At 43.2% G+C, this 24,365-nt stretch overlaps 1 protein-coding gene across 48 annotated transcripts in view; it reads right to left on the bottom strand.

Annotated features, from left to right (window-relative positions):
* Window positions 1-424: 424 nt before the first annotated feature.
* LOC110491067 (basement membrane-specific heparan sulfate proteoglycan core protein) overlaps window positions 425-24,365 on the bottom strand; it is a 158,529-nt gene continuing 134,588 nt past the window's right edge. For 18 of the 48 annotated variants that reach the window (XM_036946987.2, XM_036946996.2, XM_036946989.2 and 15 more), the window contains 19 exons: window positions 23,878-23,994; window positions 23,622-23,639; window positions 22,362-22,446; window positions 19,049-19,193; window positions 18,762-18,864; window positions 18,450-18,559; window positions 18,164-18,371; window positions 17,756-17,977; window positions 16,813-17,057; window positions 16,371-16,542; window positions 11,076-11,198; window positions 8,637-8,693; window positions 7,491-7,566; window positions 7,168-7,252; window positions 6,661-6,735; window positions 5,935-6,005; window positions 5,648-5,731; window positions 4,936-5,039; window positions 425-4,701 (listed from right to left, as the gene is read on the bottom strand). In XM_036946987.2, the coding sequence (XP_036802882.2) occupies window positions 4,529-4,701; window positions 4,936-5,039; window positions 5,648-5,731; window positions 5,935-6,005; window positions 6,661-6,735; window positions 7,168-7,252; window positions 7,491-7,566; window positions 8,637-8,693; window positions 11,076-11,198; window positions 16,371-16,542; window positions 16,813-17,057; window positions 17,756-17,977; window positions 18,164-18,371; window positions 18,450-18,559; window positions 18,762-18,864; window positions 19,049-19,193; window positions 22,362-22,446; window positions 23,622-23,639; window positions 23,878-23,994 (2,273 nt within the window). In that variant the 3' untranslated portion in view covers window positions 425-4,528. The remainder of the gene's footprint in view (window positions 4,702-4,935; window positions 5,040-5,647; window positions 5,732-5,934; window positions 6,006-6,660; window positions 6,736-7,167; window positions 7,253-7,490; window positions 7,567-8,636; window positions 8,694-11,075; window positions 11,199-16,370; window positions 16,543-16,812; window positions 17,058-17,755; window positions 17,978-18,163; window positions 18,372-18,449; window positions 18,560-18,761; window positions 18,865-19,048; window positions 19,194-22,361; window positions 22,447-23,621; window positions 23,640-23,877; window positions 23,995-24,365) is intronic. The other 30 variants (XM_036946990.2, XM_090202933.1, XM_090202924.1 and 27 more) reach the window with 9 other exon arrangements.

Here is a 24,365-nt window from a genome sequence, read left to right as displayed (position 1 = left end):
AGCACATAAAAAAGTCGATTTAATTGTTTATTTATTTTTTATTTAACCAGGCAAGTCAGTTAAGAACAAATTCTTATTTACAATGACGGCCTACTCTGACCAAAAAGGGACGACGCTGGGCCAATTGTGCGCCGCCCTATGGGACTCCCAATCACGGCCAGATGTGATACAGCCTGGATAACGATCGTATAATTTCCAGAATGTCCTAGGACTGGAGCACACGATAACTATAAATGGATTATTAAATGGGAAATAAACAACCGCAAATACAGTATGGCTGCAACTGTCTACAGCGTCAAAATAAGTATATAACAACAATAATATGACTGAGAAAAAAATACAACTACTTAAAAAATAACGACTGGCAAAAGAACACGACTAGGTAAAAAATGACATGTCTGGCAAAAGAATACAACTCACAAGATTACAAATAGCACATGAATGTTGTTTTAATAAAGAAACCCTTGGGAAAGTCAGGAACACGAGTATTATCATCCAATGGACAATAACATTGTGTAGTACAATTCCATTCACTAGAATGTTGTGACTCTTTTTCAACATTTGCCTTTAATCTAAAAATGAAACAGACAATATTAACCATTTCAAAAAAGGTTAAATAACATCTTCATCAGTAATGAAAGCGCCCATATTTACTTCATAAATAATCAGTACATCATTCATACCCAGGTATATCTTCTGATTAAGACCACACATATAGGGCTTTCAATGTATTCATGATTTGTGTGACAGTTTCTCATCTGTGTTTATGCTGTGTTTTGGCCACAACTCCGCAATTAACACACTAACATGTCCCAATGAGTAATGGTAACACAATCAAAGAGTGTAACATACAGTAGTTTAGCCTAATCCTCAATTTTGTAATCTAATCGGATAGCCCAATGCAGAGCCATACTGTATATACAGTTGAAGTCAGAAGTTTACATACATCTTAGCCAAAATCATTTAAACTCAGTTTTTCACAATTCCTGACATTTAATCCTAGTAGAAATTCCCTGTCTTAGGCCAGTTAGGACCACCACTTTATTTTAAGAATGTGAAATGTCAGAATAATAGTAGAGAGAATGATTAATTTCAGCTTTTATTTCTTTCATCACATTCCCAGTGGGTCAGAAAGTTTACATACACTCAATTAGTATTTGGTAGCGTTGTCTTTAAATTGTTTAACCTGGGTCAAATGTTTCGGGTAGCCTTCCACAATAGGTTGGGTGAATTTTGGTCCATTCCTCCTGACAGAGCTGGTGTAACAGAGTCAGGTTTGAAGGCCTCCTTGCTCGTACACGCTTTTTCAGTTCTGCCTGCCCACAAATGTTCTATGGGATTGAGGTCAGGGCTTTGTGATGGCCACTCCAATACCTTGACTTTGTTGTCCTTAAGCCATTTTGCCACAACTTTGGAAGTATGCTTGGGGTCATTGTCCATTTGGAAGATTCATTTGCGACCAAGCTTTAACTTCCTGACTGATGTCTTGAGATATTGCTTCAATATAGCCCCAATTTTCCTACCTCATGATGCCATCTATTTTGTGAAGTGCACCAGTCCCTCCTGCAGCAAAGCAACCCCACAACATGATGCTGCCACCCCCGTGCTTCAAGGTTGGGATGTTGTTCTTCGGCTTACAAGCCTCCCCATTTTTCCTCCAAACATAACGAATGTCATTATGGCCAAACAGTTCTATTTTTGTTTCATCAGACCAGGACATTTCTCCAAAAAGTATCATATTAGTCTGGCATTTTTATGGCGGTTTTGGAGCAGTGGCTTCTTCCTTGCTGAGCGGCCTTTCAGGTTGTCGATGTAGGGCTTGTTTACTGTGGATATAGATACTTTTGTACCAGTTCCCTCCAGCATCTTCACAAGGTTGATTTGCACTTTTCACACCAAAGTACGTTCATCTCTAGGAGACCAAACGCGTCTCCGTCCTGAGCGGTATGACAGCTGCGTGGTCCCATGGTGTTTATACTTGCATACTATTGTTTGTACAGATGAATGTGGTACCTTCAGGTATTTGGAAATTGCTCCCAAGGATGAACCAGACTTGTGGAGGTCTACAATTGTTTTTCTGAGGTCTTGGCTGATTTATTTTGATTTCCCCATGATGTCAAGCAAAGAGGCACCACGTTTGAAGGTAGGCCTTGAAATACATCCACAGGTACACCTCCAATTGACTAAAATGATGCCAATTAGCCTATCAGAAGCTTCTAAAGCCATTACATAATTTTCTGGAATCTTCCAAACTGTTTAAAGGCACAGTCAACTTAGTGTATGTAAACTTCTGACCCACCGGAATTGTGATACAGTGAATTATAAGTTAAATAATCTAAGTGCATGTAAACTTCCGACTTCAACTGTAGATGTAGAAATACACAAAGTACACATCCATTTAGCTCTAGCACAAACCAGTTGACAACCCCTTCTCAGGCTGATGTTACTGTTTGTTACCACAGTTGTTGCACAGACACTCCACTGAGACTGTATGGACTGAGGGGTCATGGTGGGAATGCCAGGGGGGCAAGACACTCATGGAGGAAAGGTATTAAAACCAAACATGAAGGGAACAGGGGGATGTGGGGAGGCAATACACAATAACCCAAGAAAATGATGCCAAGCTTTTCTGATTGCTCTACAACAGCAGAATCAAGCCTGAAATGAAGATAAAACATTTTAAAAGAGACAAATATAAATAAAAATGAAGCAACTTTAAGTTAACTGATGGTGCTCATTTTCAGAATATTAATCAACATAATCTTAAGATTACAAAAAGTGAAAAGTTTGTGAACCTCGTGATGTGAATTTTGATACCATATTTGTCATGAGGTAAACCAGTGTGGGCGAGCATGCTCATTGGAACTACATAGGTCACAGCTAGCGGGCACCCCACCAGGGAGGTTGCAACTGCTTTCTCCTAAAGTAATCAACTCTGACTGCTGTGTGTCCGTTAGTCCCCCTCCAATATGTCTACCCCAATAAAAAATTATGTTGGCATGAATGTGCTTCCATACAGTGTTAGGCACAACAGCTAACAAAATTATGCAGCTGTTAAAGAGTTCAATATCAGACTTGTTAGTTTCTAGAAGACTGTGACCAAGGCTAGTTGCTACTGAACCTGAAACTGACTGAGGAACATCTTGAGTCAGTTCTGCGGTGACCCTCCTGAGGATTTAGATGGCGAGACTCACATTCAGTACATACACACACACACACACACACACACACACACACACACACACACACACACACACACACACACACACACACACACAGTAACAGTACACACTCGCTTTCAGTACACATATACAGTTCATACACAAGCATCTTATAGGGGTTTAAAGAGAGGGTGGGGGTTGAGGGGCAACACATACATACTGAACTTATAAGTACACATGTAGCCACTCACACACACCCAGACTAAACTGATATTTTACCTGACTGGCAGATAGTTGCCACATGGCTGACAGCAGAAGTAAAATGACAAAATGTCTTAGAATTCTCAGAACCACTCATAATAAAAATAAACACAATATAAATCGCCATTCATTCTTTAAAACACCTTGACGTCTTTTGAGATCTACTCAATCAAATGGGACGTCGGAGGAGACACTTAAACAATGACGATTTCAGCTTATACTAAAACAAACCTCAGATCTCATGCATATCTGGAGAACACCACAACCTCCCCAACCTCAGGAAAGGTGAAAGGAAGTAGGCACGTGTAGCATGTGTTTTACACTGATATTCTTTCAAATGTAGAAATGAAGAAACACATGTACTACATTATTATAAGGAGACAGACAAATAACCACTAGTGGGCTGTATTTCCATGTCTAACTTAATAGCACCAAGTTTAAAATATATATATATATGTTTTACAGACACAAAAAATGGCAACCATGCTAGGTGTGGGAAGGCAAGTGATTTATAGCGTAACAAGTCTGTAAGCATGCTCACCGCTAAATTTCCCCTACAGAAGTGAAGAAAAAAGGCTTTAATGTCTGCAAGTATTAACACAACTAGGCCCTATAAAAAAGCCCTGGACACACAGTATTAGAACCCAGAATCAACTCTAGGACAAAGAGCAGTTATGGTTAGTTTGCATGTTTCCCCCACAAATATATAATATATATTTATATGTATATAAATAAAAATTCAGTGCTGTAAAAACTTCTCCAACTCCATAGGATCTGATCCATTGTAGAAGGCCTATGGCATTTGACTCTTTCTCATGACTAAAAGCTACTGCTGGGAGTATGAAAACTATACTGGATCTCCTGTGTGCTTCATTGAGAATACAGCACTAAGCAAGTGAAGACTTGTTAGTATTTGTTCACTTTTTTTTTGGTTCAATGCACAGAGAGCAAAATATAATTTTGTTGTGTATCTTTGTTTTTGGTAGCAGCAAAGCACCATGTTTTTTTTTCAAACTGACTGTATGTATGTATATGGGCAAGTCTCTCTGAGTCTGATTGAATCTTGTCTCCATAGTCTCTGTGTGTGTGTGTGGGCTGCTATAGGTCTATGAGGAGCAGCGCCCAACGTTGATGCCATTCTCTGCGGCGGCCTGCAGCTCGATGGGTCTGGCTGGCTGATCTCCCGGCCGGGCGTTCATCAGAGACAGGTTCCTCACACAGCCTGTGAGCCCAGAGGAGAACTTCCCTCCCGTCATCGCAGATATATCTGGGGCTCCCCCTGTAACAAACAGACACATACACACAGTGCATGTCCTTAGAGAAGACATAATATCACCTCTTTTAGTCAGTCATTTCCCTATAGAATTTGGACGCTGTACTTTTGTACTATTTAGACACTTTGGGAAAGGGTAAAGTTCACATTTCCAACAGGATATTTAAGGTACTGTATTTCTCTACTCTTTGGAGACTGAAATATAATACTTGAGATTTTCCCAACAGGAAGGAGACGTACCCAGGTATACGTTGCCTTTGGTGTTCACCATGATGCTTTTGCCTTGTGATTGTCCTCGTTGAATGGCTGCTCCGTCTATCTGAATATATCCCTGTTTACCAGTTCTGATCACACAGAAGAAAACTTCCCTTACTCGTATGATCAAGACACTTTGTCACAAAGCAGAGTCCATTCATTGAGAAAATACACCCCTACCAAAAATCGATTCAAAATAGATCCATCAGTGACATTAGAAATACATTTTTAAAGACACTGTGGAACAAGAGGTGAAAAATAAAAGGTAAAAAAAAGACAGTCCTTCCAGGATTTTTGGTGATATTTGCAGGCAAAAAATGCTTGATTTTGCTGAAGCAATTCAGATTTAGCATGGCAACATTTGTCATGAAAATGTGCTGACGAGGGAAAACGTTTGTTGACGTCTGGCTTGATTGAACCATTTATGTGGTAAATGTGGGGTGATTGGTTGAAATTGTGAGCCCTCTTTTTGTACTGCGGGAATGGCTCAGTTTAATTCGATAATATTGCGATGATTTCACTGTTTTAAGTGGAAATAGTGCGGTGATTGGTCAAATATGCAAGCCCTCGTATAATATGCAGGGAATTGTTGATTTATCAACAACAACAAAATTGAGATCGCAGAATGGCCGAATCCCGGAGGTACTGATAATAGGTGTAACAGAACATGAGTGGAAGGTCACGTATGGTACATTACCTCACGGCAGTGACCTTGTGCCATCTGCCATCATTGATGGGCTCCCTGGACTGTATCTGAGACTCTCCACTGCCCAGCTGGTAGCTGTGGACAGACAGGGAACATGCAACAGTAGCATTACTACTGCAGTAGGACGACATACAGGAGAATGAGCAGCTATGTGCTTACTTAGGACTGGTGTAAACACTTTACCAAATCAGTTATATACGAACCGTAAGCATGGCATGTTCCTTAGGCAACCACAATTATCAAAAAGAAAAACAGTCATGACAGTGATGCTTTCTTACCTGAAGACTAAGTGTCCGTTTTGCAGACCAAGACTTATAAAGTCCTTGCCCTTTCCTTGATCGCCAAGCTCCTGGAAATAAAGTTGTTTAGGTGACACATCGGAAAGTTATGACAGTATATTGATATATTAAAACCATAATGGATTTTTATTTATTTACTGAGTGCACGGATTCTCTGTTATTAAGACTTGTGGAGTTGCCTGTATTGTAGAAGATACATACATATATATATATATTTTGTATACCTATTCAAGCTTTGATCACAAACCTGAATCAAGCTCCTTTTGGTAGTACAGTACAAGCTAAGTTACATGCAACATAACAATTTGCATTGAAGCTGCCACAGCGATGGTGCATATCATAGTACATTGTTAAAGATTGATTGAATTGATAGCTAAAAGTGGTAGGCTGCTCCAGCCAAAGAAAGCCAAGTAGCCTTATCCAGATTGTTGTACATTTCAAAACATGTCGTCCATAGTAGTGTAAGACTGTCAAATTCTCTCACAATACATCTATACATGAAGTACATCCCAGGAGGCTGCGGAGTGGGAGGACGGCTCATAATAATGGCTGGAATTAAGTGAATGATCTCAAAACACACGGAAACCTTGCGTTTGATTATCAAGCCATTTATTCCATTCCAGCCATTACTGTGAGCCCGTCCTCCCCAATTAAGGTGCCACCAACCTCCTGTGAAGTACATATCCTGAACTATACCATATTAACCAGGTGTTTTGGTGAGGTGGATACCTTTTTACTAGCATGCATCCTGCGGAAATGGCTAGCGCCATTAAAGGGCTCCTGGGGAAGATGGGAGTGGGGTCGGGTGAGAGAGGCAAAGCGTCAACCAGGCGACATGCAGTGCAGGCAAACAAAACAGTGCTCTCAAACCATGCCTGGACCTGGGACTGTCACATGGCTCGCTCAGAGCCAATCATGCCAAACCGACAGCCATTCTGTAAGTTGCATCAATCTCAAAGAAACAAGTAAGGAGTGAGCAGTGAGAGCCAAACATTATTAACCAAACAGAAAAGAGCAGTTGAATGTCAAGCGAACCTATTTGAGTCTTAGAAAAGCTATTCATACACATCAAATGTATTAGTATTAATGTGAGTGTAAAAAAGGTAGGTCATTTTGTGAAGGTGGGTTATTGGTAAATGTGTGATTAGATGGTAAGGATGATAAGGAGTGCTGCGTGGTGGGGTGGGGTACGGTGGCAAGGTTAGGACATACTACTCCCTGCCACAGGATCAGGCCCTCTTTGGAGGAGGTGTTGACCTTGAGCTCCATCTCGATGGTCTCTGGAGCGTCAGGGCCGCTGCAACACACACACACACACACACACACACACACACACACACACACACACACACACACACACACACACACACACACACACACACACACACACACACACACACACACACAGAGAGCCGAGATTTTAAACTACAAAGACCACGTCGATGCCTCACTACAATAGTGACAATTTTAGAGAAGGAAACTGATACAGCTTAAAGAAAGTTGCTTCCTTCCCCACTTGGGAAACTCTGTCTCACCTTCTGGGGAAGATAGTCTTGGGAAGAGCAAGGTAACCGTTGTCATAGAATTGAGCTGCATACTCAATGGGGGCATCTATAAAAACATTGTAGAAAACACTTTAGTTTCCTGTATGTTGCCATAGGTGGCAGCAGGCTGAATAGAACCATCCAACTGGCTCAGTTAGAAACTACAGTAGTTACACAAGAGTGAAGACAGACATGGAAAGAGGGGAAAAGACAGAGCATCTTCTTATTGTTTGACTTTAGGAACAATATTTGAATTAACATTTCAAATAACTCTATTTTTGACATGTATTCCTTACAGTACAGTATTTTAGACCAATGTTGCAGATTGAAGATTCTGTATTGACAGACAAACTGTACAAAACTCCAGTCAGATGACATTCTCCATAGTACATGTCATTCCTTACACACACACACAAACTAGTCAAAAGATACAGGCATATCAGTGCAGTGGGGACCCAAATGATGTAATACTCCATGTTATCATCTTCAGGAGTTTCAACACACCCCTCATAATACTTTCATCCAAATACTTTTAGTGGTTAGTAACTGACAACGAACATCCTTGTTCCAATATGTAGAAAATGCATTTCACAGTCAGTTTCCACCGACAGCAGTAGGGGAGTTGTTTCTGTTGTGTTTTTGGACAGGCAGTTCAGAGGACGGAACAGAGGTTCGTGTTGCAGTGAGAGGTTGGTTATTATGTCATAGACTCGACAGGACGCTTGTTTAGGAGAGGGAAAAAAACGGGAATTCTACATTTAAAACCTATAAGGTATCTCAAACAAGACAAAGAGAAAGTGTCACTGGGCCAAAAGCTGCTGAGACGCAACTGCAAGACTATGTAATATCCATCTGCATGCTACAGTACACTTAGCCTTTAACATAGAATTCCCCTCTCCCAACATGTCACAGATAGGACCACAAGCCACCAGTTGAGTACAGAACAGACATGTGTAGTGTTGGTTTGGTAGTACAGTACACGTGTTGTGTAATTGACTTGTTTCTCTGATTTGCTGAGTGTGTTAGGCTGGCGGCGGGGGCCCACTGGGGCTCTTGAGGGCCCTCAGGTCGGTCGGTGGGGCCCCTGACGGTTAGTCACGGTTATGTTAGGCAGAACTGAAGGGAGGGATACTGTACCATTCCCCCCGCTACCCTCCAAATTCCACAGGGACTCGGCGAAGCTGGAGACCTGGCCTGTGTGTGTGGGATATAACCATGAGAGGCCAGGGGTAAGACATGTGGCTCAGACACCCAACACTTCAGAGCACGGCTGGATCCTATAGACTAACTGTCTAATGTTATGGTATGGAGGTTAGAGTGTGGAGAATCATCTTCATATGGGACCATTCCTTAGACGAGGGGTCTGGTTGAGGTCTAGCTAACGCAACGTCCTATGGGATAGAGATAGTTACCAGTAGACATACAGTGCCTTGCAAAAGTATTCATCCCCCTTGGCGTTTTTCCCATTCTGTTGCATTACAACCTGTAATTTAAATGGATTTTTATTTGGATTTCATGTAATGGACATACACAAAATAATCCAAATTGGTGAAGTGAAAAAAAATAACTTGTTTCAAAAAATTCTAAAGAATAAAAAACAGAAAAGTGGTGCGTGTCTTCACCCCTTTTGCTATGAAGCCCTTAAATAAGATCTGGTGCAACCAATTACCTTCAGAAGTCACAATTAGTTAAATAAAGTCCACTTGTGTAGTCTAAGTGTCACATGATCTCAGTATACACACACACACATACACACACACGTTCTGAAAGGCCCCAGAGCCTGCAACACGACTAAGCAAGGGGCACCATGAAGACCAAGGAGCTGCCCAAACAGGTCAGGGACACAGTTGGAGTACAGATCAGGGTTAGGTTATAAAAATAAAAAAAACATTAACTTCGAACATCCCACGGAGCACCATTAAATCAATTATTAAAAAATGTAAAGAATATGGCACCACAACAAACCTGCCAAGAGAGGGCCGCCCACCAAAACTCAGACCAGGCAAGGAGGGCATGAATCAGAGAGGCAACAAATGAACCAAAGATAACCCTGAAGGAGCTGCAAAGCTCCCCAGTGGAGATTGGAGTATCTGTCCACTTTAAGCCGTACACTCCAGAGCTGGGCGTTACGGAAGAGTGGCCAGAAAAAAGCCATTGCTTAAAGAAAAAAATAAGCAGACACATTTAGTGTTCGCCAAAAGGCATGTGGGAGTCTCCCCAAACATATGGAAGAAGGTACTCTGGTCAGATGAGCCAAAAATGTAGCTTTTTGGCCATCAAAGAAAACACCATGTCTGGGGAAAACCCAACACCTCAAGAACACCATCCCCACAGTAAAGCATGGTGGTGGCAGCATCATGCTGTGGGATGTTTTTCCATTGGCAGGGACTGGGAAACTAGTCAGAATTGAAGGAATGATGGATGGAGCTAAATACAGGGAAATTCTTGAGGGAAACCTGTTTCAGTCTTCTAGAGATTTGAGACTGGGACAGAGGCTCACCTTCCAGTAGGACAATGAGCCCAAGTGTAATGCTAAAGCAACACTCGAGTGGTTTAAGGGGAAACATTTAAATGCCTTGGAATGGCCTAGTCAAAGCCCAGACCTCAATCTAATTGAGAATCTGTACACCAGCGGAACCCATCCAACTTGATGGAACTGGAGCAGTTTTGCCTTGAAGAATGGGAAAACAAATCCCAGTGGCTAGATGTGCCAAGCTTATAGAGACATACCCCAAGAGACTTGCATCTGTAATTGCTGCAAAAGATGGCTCTACAAAGTATTGACTTTGGGGGGGAGGTGGAGGGGGGTGAAAAGTTATGCATGTTCAAATTCAGTTTTTTTGTTTCACAAGACAAAATATTTTGCATCTTCAAAGTGGTAGGCATGTTGTGTAAATCAAATAATACAAACCTCACCCCCAAAAAATCTATTTTAATTCCAGGTTGTAAGGCAACAAATAAGAAATTGCCGAGAGGGGTGAATACTTTCGCAAGCCACTGTAACAATCTCGCTCAATATGATAAGGGTGTATTCTAAAACTAATGTGGTGTTGTGAAGAGATTTCATGGCATCTCCAGAGATTTCTTTATCTCCTAGCTAATGAAGACACAGCACTGCAAACAAAACCATCATTCACAATTATACCATACATCAGCTTTTATGGTAACAGGGCAGTTCTTGGAGTAATTGGTAGAAAACTAAAATGCAATATATTAAAGTGTTTTAATAAGGTTTATAATATTTCCTTATCCAGATACTTTATCCAGAATTGTTCCATTCGTTCTGCTGGTCTCCCTCATTCTCTTTGATAACAAAGTTACATCTCAAAGGACTAAAAGATAATATAATAGATGTCATATAGCAGACGCTATTATCCAAAGCGACTTACAGTCACGCGTACATGTTTAAGTATGGGTAGTCCTGGGAATTGAACCCACTATGCTGATGTTGCCACTGCCAGCGCCATACTCTACCAACTGAGCTTCAAAGGACCACCAAGACCCCTACAGAGGACCAAGATATAGTGGAATGGTTGTGTTGTGTCCAGTGTATAGGAAAATAAGAGCAGTACTTACTCTGTCCACAGATGGGGCCATTGAAGCCTACGGGACACACACACTGGCCATTCACACAGCTGCCTCCATTCTGGCACTGGTCACTGCTCTGGCAGGTGTCCCTCACCACCTCACAGCGCTCACCTGCAGAGGGCACAGGGTCAGAAGGGTCAAAGTGGCATTAGGAGGACAGATAAACACGGCAGTGACCCTATTTGCTAAATAGTTAACCAATAGCTACTTGGACTATCTGCACTGACCCATCTTTGCACTAACTCTTGACTCTCATCACATACGCTGCTACTCTTTATTATCTATCCTGTTGCCTAGTCACTTTATCCCTACCTATATGTACAGTACCAGTCAAAAGTTTGGACACCTACTCATTACAGGGTTTCTTTATTTTTTACTATTTTCTACATTGTAGAATAATAGTGAAGATATCAAAACTAAACTCAGCAAAAAAAGAAACGTCCCTTTTTCAGGACCCTGTCTTTCAAAGATAATTAGTAAAAATCCAAATAACTTAACATATCTTCATTGTAAAGGGTTTAAACACAGTTTCCCATGCTTGTTCAATGAACTTAAACAATTAATGAACATGCACCTGTGGAACGGATGTTAAGACACTAACATCTTACAGATGGTAGGCAATTAAGGTCTCAGCTATGAAAAGTTAGGACACTAAAGAGGCCTTTCTACTACCTCTGAAAAACACCAAAATAAAGATGCCCAGGGTCCCTGCTCATCTGTGTGAAAGTGCCTTAGGTATGCTGCAAGGAGGAATGAGGACTGCAGATGTGGCCAGGGAAATAAATTGCAATGTCCGTACTGTGAGACGCCTAAGACAGCACTACATTGAGACAGGACGGACAGCTGATCATCCTCGCAGTGGCAGACCACGTGTAACAACACCTGCACAGGATCGGTACATCCAAACATCACACATGTGGGACAGGTACAGGATGGCAACAACTGCCCGAGTTACACCAGGAACGCACAATCCCTCCATCAGTGCTCAGACTGTCCGCAATAAGCTGAGAGAGGCTGGACTGAGGGCATGTCAGCCTGTTGTAAGGCAGGTCCTCACCAGACATCACCAGCAACAATGTCGCCCATGGGCACAAACCCACCGTCGCTGGACCAGACAGGAGTGGCAAAAAGCGCTCTTCAATGACAAGTCGCGGTTTTGTCTCACCAGGGGTGATGGTTGAATTCACGTTTATCATAGAAGGAATGAGCGTTACACCGAGGCCTGTACTCTGGAGCGGGATTGATTTGGAGGTGGAGGGTCCGTCATGGTCTGGGGCGGTGTGTCACAGTATCATCGGACTGAGCTTGTTGTCATTGCAGGCAATCTCAACGCTGTGCGTTACAGGGAAGACATCCTCCTCCGTCATTTGGTACCCTTCCTGCAGGCTCATCCTGACATGACCCTCCAGCATGACAAGCCACCAGCCATATTGCTCGTTCTGTGCATGATTTCCTGCAAGACAGGAAATGTCTGTGTTCTGCCATGGCCAGCGAAGAGCCCGGATCTCAATCCCATTAAGCACTTCTGGGACCTGTTGGACCGGAGGGCTAGTGCCATTCCCCCCAGAAATGTCCGGGAACATGCAGGTGCCTAACATCTCACAGCAAAAACTGGCAAATCTGGTGCAGTCAATGAGGAGGAGATGCACTGCAGTACTTAATGCAGCTGGTGGCCACATCAGATACTGACTGTTACTTTTGATTTTGACCCCCCCTTTGTTCAGGGACACATTATTCCATTTATGTTAGTCACATGTCTGTGGAACTTGTTCAGTTTATGTCGGTTGTTATGTTCATACAAATATTTACACAAATATGTTAAGTTTGCTTAATGGAATCATGTAGTAACCACAAAAGTGTTAAACAAATCAAATTGCATTTTATATTTGAGATTCTTCATAGTAGCCACCTTTTGCCTTGATTTGACTGGAACTGTATATACAAAAGTATGTGGACACCACTTGAAATTAGTGGATTTCTTTTGCTGACAGGTGTATCAAATAGAACACAGCCATGCAATCTCCATAGACAAACATTGGCAGTAAAATGGCCCGTACTGAAGAGCTCAGTGACTTTCAACGTTGCACCGTCATAGGATGCCACCTTTCCAAGTTAATTTGTCAAATTTCTGCCCTGCTAGAGCTGCCCCAGTCAACTGTAAGTGCTGTTATTGTGAAGCGGAAACATCTAGGAGCAACATCGGCTCAGCCGCGAAGTGGTAGGACACACAAGCTCACAGAAGGGGAATGCTGAGTGCTGAAGAGCGTAAAAATCACCTGTCCTCGTGGTAACATTCACTGCCGAGTTCCAAACTGCCTCTGGAAGCAACGTCAGAACTGTTAGCAGGGAGCTTTTTGAAATGGGTTTCCATGGCCGGGCAGCCACACACAAGCCTAAGATCACCTTGCACAATGCCAAGCTTTGGCTGTAGTGGTATAGAGCTCACTAACATTGGACTCTGGAGCAGTGGAAACGCATTTCCTGGAGTGGTGAGTCACGTTTCACCATCTGGGTTTGGCGGATGCCAGGAGAATGCTCCCACCCCCAATGCATAATTCCAACTGTAAAGTTTGGTGGAGGAGGAATAATGGCCTTGGGTTGTTTTTCAAGTTAGGCCCCTTAGTTACAATGAACTTTCTGGCAACAGTTTGGGGAATGCCCTTTCCCGTTTCAGCATGACAATGCCCCTGCACACAAAGCGAGGTCCAAACAGAAATGGTTTGTCGCGATTGCCGTGGAAGAACTTGACTGGCCTGCACAGAGCCCTGACCTCAACTCCATCGAACACCCTTGGGATGAATTGGAATGCCGACTGTGAGCCAGGCCTAATCGCCCAACATCAGTGTCCGACCTCACTACTGCTCTTGTGGCTGAAGGAAAGGAAGTCCCTGCAGCAATGTTTCAACTAGAGGTCGACCGATTATGATTTTTCAACACCGATACCGATTATTGGAGGACCCCAAAAAAATATTTGTAATAATGACAATTACAACAATACTGAATTAACACTTATTTTAACTTAATACATCAATAAAATCAATGTAGCCTCAAATAAATAATGAAACATGTTCAATTTGGTTTAAATAATGCAAAAACAAAGTGTTGGAAAAGAAAGTGCAATATGTGCCATGTAAAAAAGCTAACGTTTAAGTTCCTTGATCAGAACATATGAAAGCTGGTGGTTCCATTTAATATGAGTCTTCAATATTCCCAGGTAAGAAGTTTTAGGTTGTAGTTATTATAGGACTATTTCTATATACCATTTGTATTTCATATACCTTTGACTATTGAATGTTCTTATAGGCACTTTAGTATTGCCAGTGTAACAGTATAGCTTCCGTCCCTCTCCTCGCCCCTACCTGGGCTCGAACCAGGAACACATCGATAACAGCCACCCTCGAAGCATCGTTACCCATCGCTCCTCAAAAGCCGCGGAGCAAGGGGAACAACTACTTCAAAGTCTCAGAGCGAGTGACGTCACCGATTGAAACGCTATTAGCGCACACCCCGCTAACTAGCTAGCCATTTCACATCGGTTACACCAGCCTAATCTTGGGAGTTGATAGGCTTGACATCATAAACAGCTCAATGCTTGAAGCACAGCGAAGAGCTGCTGGCAAATGCATTCACGAGCCTGCTGCTGCCTACCACCGCTCAGTCAGACTGCTCTATCAAATCATAGACTTAATTATAACATAATAACACACAGAAATACGAGCCTTGGGTCATTAATATGGTCGAATCCGGAAATGATCATTTCGAAAACAAAACGTTTATTCTTTCAGTGAAATACGGAACCGTTCCATATTTTATCTAACGGGTGGCATCCATAAGTCTAAATGTTCCTGCTACATTGCACAACCTTCAATGTAATGTCATAATTGCGTAAAATTCTGGCAAATTAGTTCTCAACAAGCCAGGCGGACCAAACTTTTGCATATACCCTGACTCTGCGTGCAATGAACACAAGAGAAGTGACAATGTCCCAAGTGTAATATTGCCTGCTAACCTGGATTTATTTTAACTAAATATGCAGGTTTAAGAAAAATATACCTCTGTGTATTGATTTTAAGAAAGGCATTGATGTTTATGGTTAGGCACATTCGTGCAACGATTGTGCTTTTTTCGCATAGCGCTTTTGTTAAATCATCCCCCGTTTGGCGAAGTTGGCTGTCTTTGTTAGGGAGAAATAGTCTTCACAGTTCGCAACGAACCAGGCGGCCCAAACTGCTGCATATACCCTGACTCTGTTGCACAGAACGCAAGAGAAGTGACACAATTTCCCTAGTTAAAATAAATTCATGTTAGCAGGCAATATTAACTAAATATGCAGGTTTAAAAATATATACTTGTGTATTGATTTTAAGAAAGGCGTTGATGTTTATGGTTAGGTACACATTGGTGCAACGACAGTGTTTTTTTCGCGAATGCGCTTGTTAAATCACCCATTTGGCCAAGTAAGCTATGATTCAATGATAAATTAACAGGCACCGCATTGATTATATGCAACGCAGGACAAGCTAGGTAAACTAGTATTATCATCAACCATGTGTAATTAACTAGTGATTATGTTAAGATTGATTGTTTTTTATAATATAAGTTTAATGCTAGCTAGCACCTTACCTTGGCTCCTTGCAGCACTCGCATAACAGGTAGTCAGCCTGCCACGCAGTCTCCTCGTGGAGTGCAATGTATTCGGCCATGATCGGTGTCCAAAAATGCCGATTACGATTGTTATGAAAACTCGAAATCCGCCCTAATTAATCGGCCATTCCGATTAATCGGTCAACCTCTAGTTTCGACTCCTAATGGGAAGCCTTCCCAGAAGAGTGGAGGCTGTTATAGCAGCAAAGGGGGGACCAACTCCATATTAATGCCCATAATTTTGGAATGAGACGCACAACAAGCAGGTGGCCACATACTTCTGGTCTTGTAGTGCATCTACCTCAGTTACCTCGTATTCCTTCATATCAACGTATTCCTTCACTGGTACCCCATGTATATAACCAAGTTATCACTGTATTTATTGTGTTATTACCTTTCTATTATAATAAACAACAATTATCTCTGCATTGTTTGGAGGGCCCGTAAGTAGGCATTTCACTACTAGTCTACACATGTTGTTCACAAAGCATGTGACAAAGACAATTGATTTGGTCAATATTATCAGAATAGGATAGGGTTATTGAATACCAAATTCTTAAATCAATCTATGGCATATAAGCTCGATCCAAACTGAAGTCCCATAGATTGTACGTCATTTAACATTTCCAATGGACTCACCCTCGAAGCCATCCTTGCAGAGACACTGGTATTCATACTCAGCAGTGGGCATGCATCTCGCCCCGTTCAGACAGGGGTTGCGGTCACAGGGACTGTTGTCCTTACACTGGATGATGGCCATGCTCTCTGTGAAGCTGTAGGACAGGTCCACCTTCTTACCATTGATGGACACCTGGACAAGGGACAATACACATGGTAGAGGTTAAAGGTCCTGTCAAGTCAAATTGTCAGGGAAAATACATTTTGTTTTCCCCCTCTATTGTACACGGATATTCTGTGACTGTTCTGTGACTGGATATCTGAAGTGACATTGGCGGTACTAAGGTGATTATAAACATGACATTAGTGATTATGAATGGTAATAAAGGGAATCATGAATCCTCACGTGTCTCTCTCACTCTGTGTGTGTGTGTGTGTGTGTGTGTGTGTGTGTTGAGCGCACCGCTCCAACGCATCCATAAAACATATCACTGTTGTTAAGGGTCTTGGGTACGATCTCAAAGTTGGGGACTCCTCCCAGGTACATGGGGGTGTGGATGTTCAGGCCCTGGGCCTTGCCAGGTGACGACCTTCTGACCTCCCGGCCACCGTCAACTGTCAGAGAGCCGTCCTTGTCGAGGCGCCCGGCTTCCACGCGGTGCCATTGGCCAAGGATGATCGGCTCAGGACTGCGCAGGACGGCTTGGCCTGGAAACAAAGACAGTAGTAGCATGGGTTCCACTATGTCCACTATGTCTGAAGGCATCAGTGCTTTCTAGATCTATAAGCTAAGATTCAAGAATCTATGGCACAGCCAGAAAAAGCTTTCAGCTTGAAAACGAAAAGATAAGTCGGAGAGGATACACCAGGATGAGTAGCTATCGCAGTGTTCTATATACTTCTTTTCCACCATAATTTGCAAATAAATTCATTAAAAATCCTACAATGTGATTTTCTGGATTTTTTTTCTAATTCTGTCATAGTTGAAGTGTACATATGATGAAAATTACAGGCCTCTCATCTTTTTAAGTGGGAGAACTTGCACAATTATTGGCTGACTAAATACTTTTTTGCCCCACTGTATATAGATATATTTGTATTATATACTGGGTGGTTCCAGCCCCGAATGCTGAGTGGCTGGAAGCAGTGGTATATCAGACCGTATACCATGGGTATGACAGAACATTTATTTATACTGTTCTACTTATGTTGGTAGTCAGTTTATAATAGCAATAAGGCACCTCAGGGGTTTGTGGTATATTGCCAATATACCACGGCTAGGGTCTGTATCCAGGCTCTCTTCGTTGCATCGTGCATAAGAACAGTCAATAGCCGTGGTATATTGGCCATATACTACACCCCTTCGGGCCTTATTGCCTAATTAGAATGTGTCTTTATGCTCTCACCAGTCCCCAGTTCATAGCGGAATTGCACGTATCCGTCCACCATCTCCAGGGAGACAAAGTCCTCCGTCTTCATCTTCTTGCCCACGCTGAAGAACATCAGGCCGTCCAGGGCCATGGGTTTGAACTCCATCTCGATGCGCAGGTCGTTGTGGATGTTGGTCAGAGGAGGGTATGCAATGTACGAGTCCTTACCGTCAAACAGGGGAGTAGTCACCAATTCACCTAGAGGAAACAAACAGCAACAACATGTTGAAATTTCATGTGACCAAAATGCCTAAAAACAAACAGGATAGAGAGAATATCTATGATATCTAGTCATTTGTGATTATGCCTCAATTGCAATACAGGAAAGTGGGCAATGCACAGAAAAAAAAGAAAAAAAAAGAAAAAAAAACTGGTTTCCCTTACCGTCCATGCACTTGTTTCCAGACTTGCCCAGGTGGCATCGACAGTCGTAGCCCAGGGTGTTCTGACGGTTGATGCAGGTGGCGTCCGGTCCACAAGCCTCTGGGTGGCAGTGCAGGGAGGAGTGGTGCTGACAGTTACTCCCTGTGAATCCTCTGGGACAGCTACACTTGTACAGACTGGCCTCAGAGTCCTGGCACATCCCTCCATTCTGAAACACAACGCCTCAATGAATGAACAAATTCATATATTTTTCAAGCGGGGTCTGAGGACGTGGTTGTCAGCTGACCTGACAGGGGCGGTCAGTGCAGACGGGACAGTTGGACACGCCCGTGGAGCTGCGCTGCAGATCCTTGAAGATGATCTCATCACCTTGGATGACCAGCTTACGGATGCACCCTGGATAGAACCAAGAACAAGAACCGATGGGAACATTCCAAAACAGTGATCAGCAAAGTCTTGTTTACTGTTAAGAAATAACCAGTTACCAAACAAACAAATACTGCATGTTATAAATGTGTATCTACTGTTCCCTGAAGTATGGGACATTTGTGTTGCACCAGGTGTTCTGGTTGAAAGTGAACAAAGAGTGATCTCTCACCGACAAAGCCGGTCTTGAGGCCAGCTGTCTTGGCCAAGAGGGTGTAGTTGGGGTAACCACCCACATACAACTCCTCGTTTAGATCCAGTCCCTGGAACTTTCCCTGTGATACAAGACAGGAAACAGTGTTCATGGATTCATCTCCTTGATACTGTATGTACTTTGTATGAACTCAACAGTCTTTGACTATGTGAAACTACCCGGGAGCGTCTGTTGGATATTCTCTTCGTGTGAATGACATTGTTGAACAGTCTCTGGATCTAAAAAGAATGAGAGCGGGACACTACCTGTGAGCTCCCATTGACGGGGGCCTCCCTGTCCACTATGATGGAGCCCTGGGTTTGGTTGCGGTAGAGCTCTATGGTGTGGAACTCTCCCAGTTTGATGGGGGTGGGGTAGCGGATGGTGGCCATGCCAGAACCCACGTCAAACCTGGCAGGAGAAAACAGTTCAGGTTAGCGTTATCGCTATCATTGTCGTTTTTGCCAGCATGATTGTGATCGCCATTATCATCAGCTTTGATCATCATTTGATCATATTACTCCAGTGCTAGCCTCCCTACACTGGCTTCCTGTCAAAGCAAGGCCTGATTTCAAGGTTTTACTGCTAACCTACAAAGCATTACATGGGCTTGCTCCTACCCATCTCTCTGATTTGGTCCTGCCGTACATACAGTGCCTTGCGAAAGTATTCGGCCCCCTTGAACTTTGCGACCTTTTGCCACATTTCAGGCTTCAAACATAAATATATAAAACTGTATTTTTTTGTGAAGAATCAACAACAAGTGGGACACAATCATGAAGTGGAATGACATTTATTGGATATTTCAAACTTTTTTAACAAATCAAAAACTGAAAAATTGGGCGTGCAAAATTATTCAGCCCCTTTAAGTTAATACTTTGTAGCGCCACCTTTTGCTGCGATTACAGCTGTAAGTCGCTTGGGGTATGTCTCTATCAGTTTTGCACATCTAGAGACTGAAATGTTTTCCCTTTCCTCCTTACAAAACAGCTCGAGCTCAGTGAGGTTGGATGGAGAGCATTTGTGAACAGCAGTTTTCAGTTCTTTCCACAGATTCTCGATTGGATTCAGGTCTGGACTTTGACTTGGCCATTCTAACACCTGGATATGTTTATTTTTGAACCATTCCATTGTAGATTTTGCTTTATGTTTTGGATCATTGTCTTGTTGGAAGACAAATCTCCGTCCCAGACTCAGGTCTTTTGCAGACTCCATCAGGTTTTCTTCCAGAATGGTCCTGTATTTGGCTCCATCCATCTTCCCATCAATTTTAACCATCTTCCCTGTCCCTGCTGAAGAAAAGCAGGCCCAAACCATGATGCTGCCACCACCATGTTTGACAGTGGGGATGGTGTGTTCAGCTGTGTTGCTTTTACGCCAAACATAACATTTTGCATTGTTGCCAAAAAGTTCAATTTTGGTTTCATCTGACCAGAGCACCTTCTTCCACATGTTTGGTGTGTCTCCCAGGTGGCTTGTGGCAAACTTTAAACGACACTTTTTATGGATATCTTTAAGAAATGGCTTTCTTCTTGCCATTCTTCCATAAAGGCCAGATTTGTGCAATATACGACTGATTGTTGTCCTATGGACAGAGTCTCCCACCTCAGCTGTAGATCTCTGCAGTTCATCCAGAGTGATCATGGGCCTCTTGGCTGCATCTCTGATCAGTCTTCTCCTTGTATGAGCTGAAAGTTTAGAGGGACGGCCAGGTCTTGGTAGATTTGCAGTGGTCTGATACTCCTTCCATTTCAATATTATCGCTTGCACAGTGCTCCTTGGGATGTTTAAAGCTTGGGAAATCTTTTTGTTTCCAAATCCGGCTTTAAACTTCTTCACAACAGTATCTCGGACCTGCCTGGTGTGTTCCTTGTTCTTCATGATGCTCTCTGCGCTTTTAATGGACCTCTGAGACTATCACAGTGCAGGTGCATTTATACGGAGACTTGATTACACACAGGTGGATTGTATTTATCATCATTAGTCATTTAGGTCACCATTGGATCATTCAGAGATCCTCACTGAACTTCTGGAGAGAGTTTGCTGCACTGAAAGTAAAGGGGCTGAATAATTTTGCACGCCCAATTTTTCAGTTTTTGATTTGTTAAAAAGGTTTGAAATATCCAATAAATGTCGTTCCACTTCATGATTTTGTCCCACTTGTTGTTGATTCTTCACAAAAAAATACAGTTTTATATCTTTATGTTTGAAGCCTGAAATGTGGCAAAAGGTCGCAAAGTTCAAGGGGGCCGAATACTTTCGCAAGGCACTGTACCTACACGTACGCTACAGTCACAAGACGCAGGCCTCCTAATTGTCCCTAGAATTTCTAAGCAAACAGCTTGAGGCAGGGCTTTCTCCTATAGAGCTCCATTTTTATGGAACGGTCTGCCTACCCATGTCAGAGACGCAGACTCGGCCTCAACCTTTAAGTCTTTACTGAAGACTTATCTCTTCAGTGGGTCGTATGATTGAGTGTAGTCTGGCCCAGGAGTGGGAAGGTGAACGGAAAGGCTCTGGAGCAACGAACCGCCCTTGCTGTCTCTGCCTGGCCGGTTCCCCTCTTTCCACTGGGATTCTCTGCCTCTAACCCTATTACAGGGGCTGAGTCACTGGCTTACTGGGGCAATCTCATACCGTCCCTGGAAGGGGTGCGTCACCTGAGTGGGTTGATTCACTGATGTGGTCATCCTGTCTGGGTTGGCGCTCCCCTCTTGGGTTGTGCCGTGGCGGAGATCTTTGTGGGCTATACTCGGCCTTGTCTCAGGATGGTAAGTTGGTGGTTGAAGATATCCCTCTAGTGGTGTGGGGGCTGTGCTTTGGCAAAGTGGGTGGGGTTATATCCTTCCTGTTTGGCCCTGTCCGGGGGTGTCCTCGGATAGGGCCACAGTGTCTCCTGACCCCTCCTGTCTCAGCCTCCAGTATTTATGCTGCAGTAGTTTGTGTCGGGGGGCTAGGGTCAGTTTGTTATATCTGGAGTACTTCTCCTGTCCTATTCGGTGTCCTGTGTGAATTTAAGTGTGCTCTCTCTAATTCTCTCTTTCTCTTTCTTTCTCTCTCTCGGAGGACCTGAGCCCTAGGACCATGCCCCAGGACAACGTGACATGATGACTCCTTGCTGTCCCCAGTCCACCTGGCCGTGCTGCTGCTCCAGTTTCAACTGTTCTGCCTTATTATTATTCGACCATGCTGGTCATTTATGAACATTTGAACATCTTGGCCATGTTCTGTTATAATCTCCACCCGGCATAGCCAGAAGAGGACTGGCCACCCCACATAGCCTGGTTCCTCTAGGTTTCTTTCTAGGTTTTGGCCTTTCTAAGGAGTTTTTCCTAGCCACCGTGCTTCTACACCTGCATTGCTTGCTGTTTGGGGTTTTAGGCTCGGTTTCTGTACAGCACTTTGAGATATCAGCTGATGTACGAAGGGCTATATAAATACATTTGATTTGATTTGATCAGCTAATTTTGACAGAGACTAAGGACAGTTCAAGTTACCATTCATCAATAGCTTGTTTATTCTTACACATTGAGCTCATGTAGTGTTCATAGTGCGCCAGAATGACAGCTAGGTGCTCACCTGAACTCAGGCCTGCCTCCCACCAGCCCCAGAGAGATGAAGTCTGCTCCCATGGTCCTCTTCTGTCCATTGTAGATGATCATACCTGGTGGACCAGTGGAGGTACAGTTAGCTTGGTACACACCCACGCCCCCTGGAGCCAGTCAGAGAAAAACAGTCCCCCTGGCACCAAGAGGGGAGCTGAGGTCACTCAAATAAGCTGCATGCTAGCAGATTAAGGGCCAAGCTTGGGACAGTCAAAAACAGGTTCTAGTATCTGCTGCCCTGGGGCATCGCTCTGCTCTGTATCAAACTGTTCGTCTGTCTGGCTTGATCCATCGCTGCCTTCACACGGGCTGCATGCCAGCGACACATGCTCTGCTAAACTCTGCCCAACCATCATCAGCAAGGTCAAAGCCAGGGCAGTCGAAAACCATGCCTCCTCATAAATGTATCCGTAACATCTACGGCTCTGAAACGTAGAGGTTATAGCAGAGAGAGATTTCTTAAATGCGGCACAATTGTTTTTTTTTGTTTTTTTTGGGGGTGGGGGTAGTTTACTCTGTACAGCTTCCATGAGCTGGTATGGAAGTTGTTATCAGAGTATGTGTGTCACCCATTGAAGCACCCCACCTCGCTGGTGGTACTGTACTCTTTACTAGCTTCAGAATTGCAAAGCCACATACAGTACTGTCCAATCAGGGGCGGCAGGGTAGCCTAGTGGTTAGAGCGTTGGACTAGTAACCGGAAGGTTGCGAGTTCAAACCCCCGAGCTGACAAGGTACAAATCTGTCGTTCTGCCCCTGAACAGGCAGTTAACCCATTGTTCCCAGGCCGTCATTGAAAATAAGAATTTGTTCTTAACTGACTTGCCTGGTTAAATAAAGGTAAAATAAAATAAATAAAAATTATGAGGCCTAATCACTGTATAGGCTAATAAGACATTCATTTTGCAATAATAAAGCTTGTCTTAAGTAGCAGCAAGGCAGTCTTGTAGGTAGAAGCTGATGCATAGAAATGGATTGTAATGATGGCATCATACTGTCCTCATCAATAGGACAAAGACTAATGGAATGACGAGCGGGGGGTGCCAACACAGCCACCATGCCTGAATGAGGACATAGACCATTCTTCAATAGGATTCTCTCACAGCCATCAGCTGTGCTCTACATTAGGATGCATTATGGCAAGGTAAAAGGTCAACATCACTGGTGGCTTTTCAGCCCAAAAAGCATCACCTGCATCAGTCCTGAGTGTGTGAGCTCAAGCACTGCGACTCACCCGCATAGAGGATGAGACCTTCACACCACATGGGTGAGAAGAGAGGGAGTGTGTGGAGGGACAGAAGAGGGGGGTGAAATCATGTGAAAAAAAACCAAGGAAAGAGAACGCACTCAACGACACAAAGACATAACAGATGCAGTCAGGATCACTGTAGTCAGTGAAACTATCTTCAAAGCAAAAGTTGCAAATCCACTGGTGCAGAGAAAGCTATTTTTCAGTACATAAGTCTGACTGTAAGTGACTACAGCCTCACCATCAGGATTGTCTGGCCTGAAGCTGATCTTGATGCTGAAGGACTTGTAGGCATTCTTGATGGTGGGCAGAGTGAGATAGGACAGGGGCTCCTGGGTGAAATAGGGCATCACTCGATCTGTAGAGATAAAGGATGGAGAATCGTCGAGTTAGATACTGGCAATATCAAAAGTTCCCCTCCGATTGAGCTTACTGCCTATGAACTAGAGATAGGGGATGGGGAACCATGGTGTTGGATACTGGCAATAATGTAACAGTTGAAGTCAGAAGTTTACATGCACTTAGGTTGGAGTCATTAAAACTCGTTTTTCAACCACTCCACAAATTTCTTCTTAACAAACTATGGTTTTGCCAAGTCAGTTAGAACATCTACTACAGATTCCAGTGGGTCAGAAGTTTACATACACAAAGTTGACTGTGCCTTTAAACAGCTTGTGCCTTTAAACAGCTTGGAAAAGTCCAGAAAATTATGTCATGGCTTTAAAAGCT

Source organism: Oncorhynchus mykiss, chromosome 16 (assembly GCF_057628025.1).
Source record: "Oncorhynchus mykiss isolate SJ-2025 chromosome 16, ASM5762802v1, whole genome shotgun sequence".
NCBI classification, from domain to species: Eukaryota; Metazoa; Chordata; class Actinopteri; order Salmoniformes; family Salmonidae; genus Oncorhynchus; species Oncorhynchus mykiss.
This window is presented reverse-complemented; position numbering and strand designations above follow the sequence as displayed.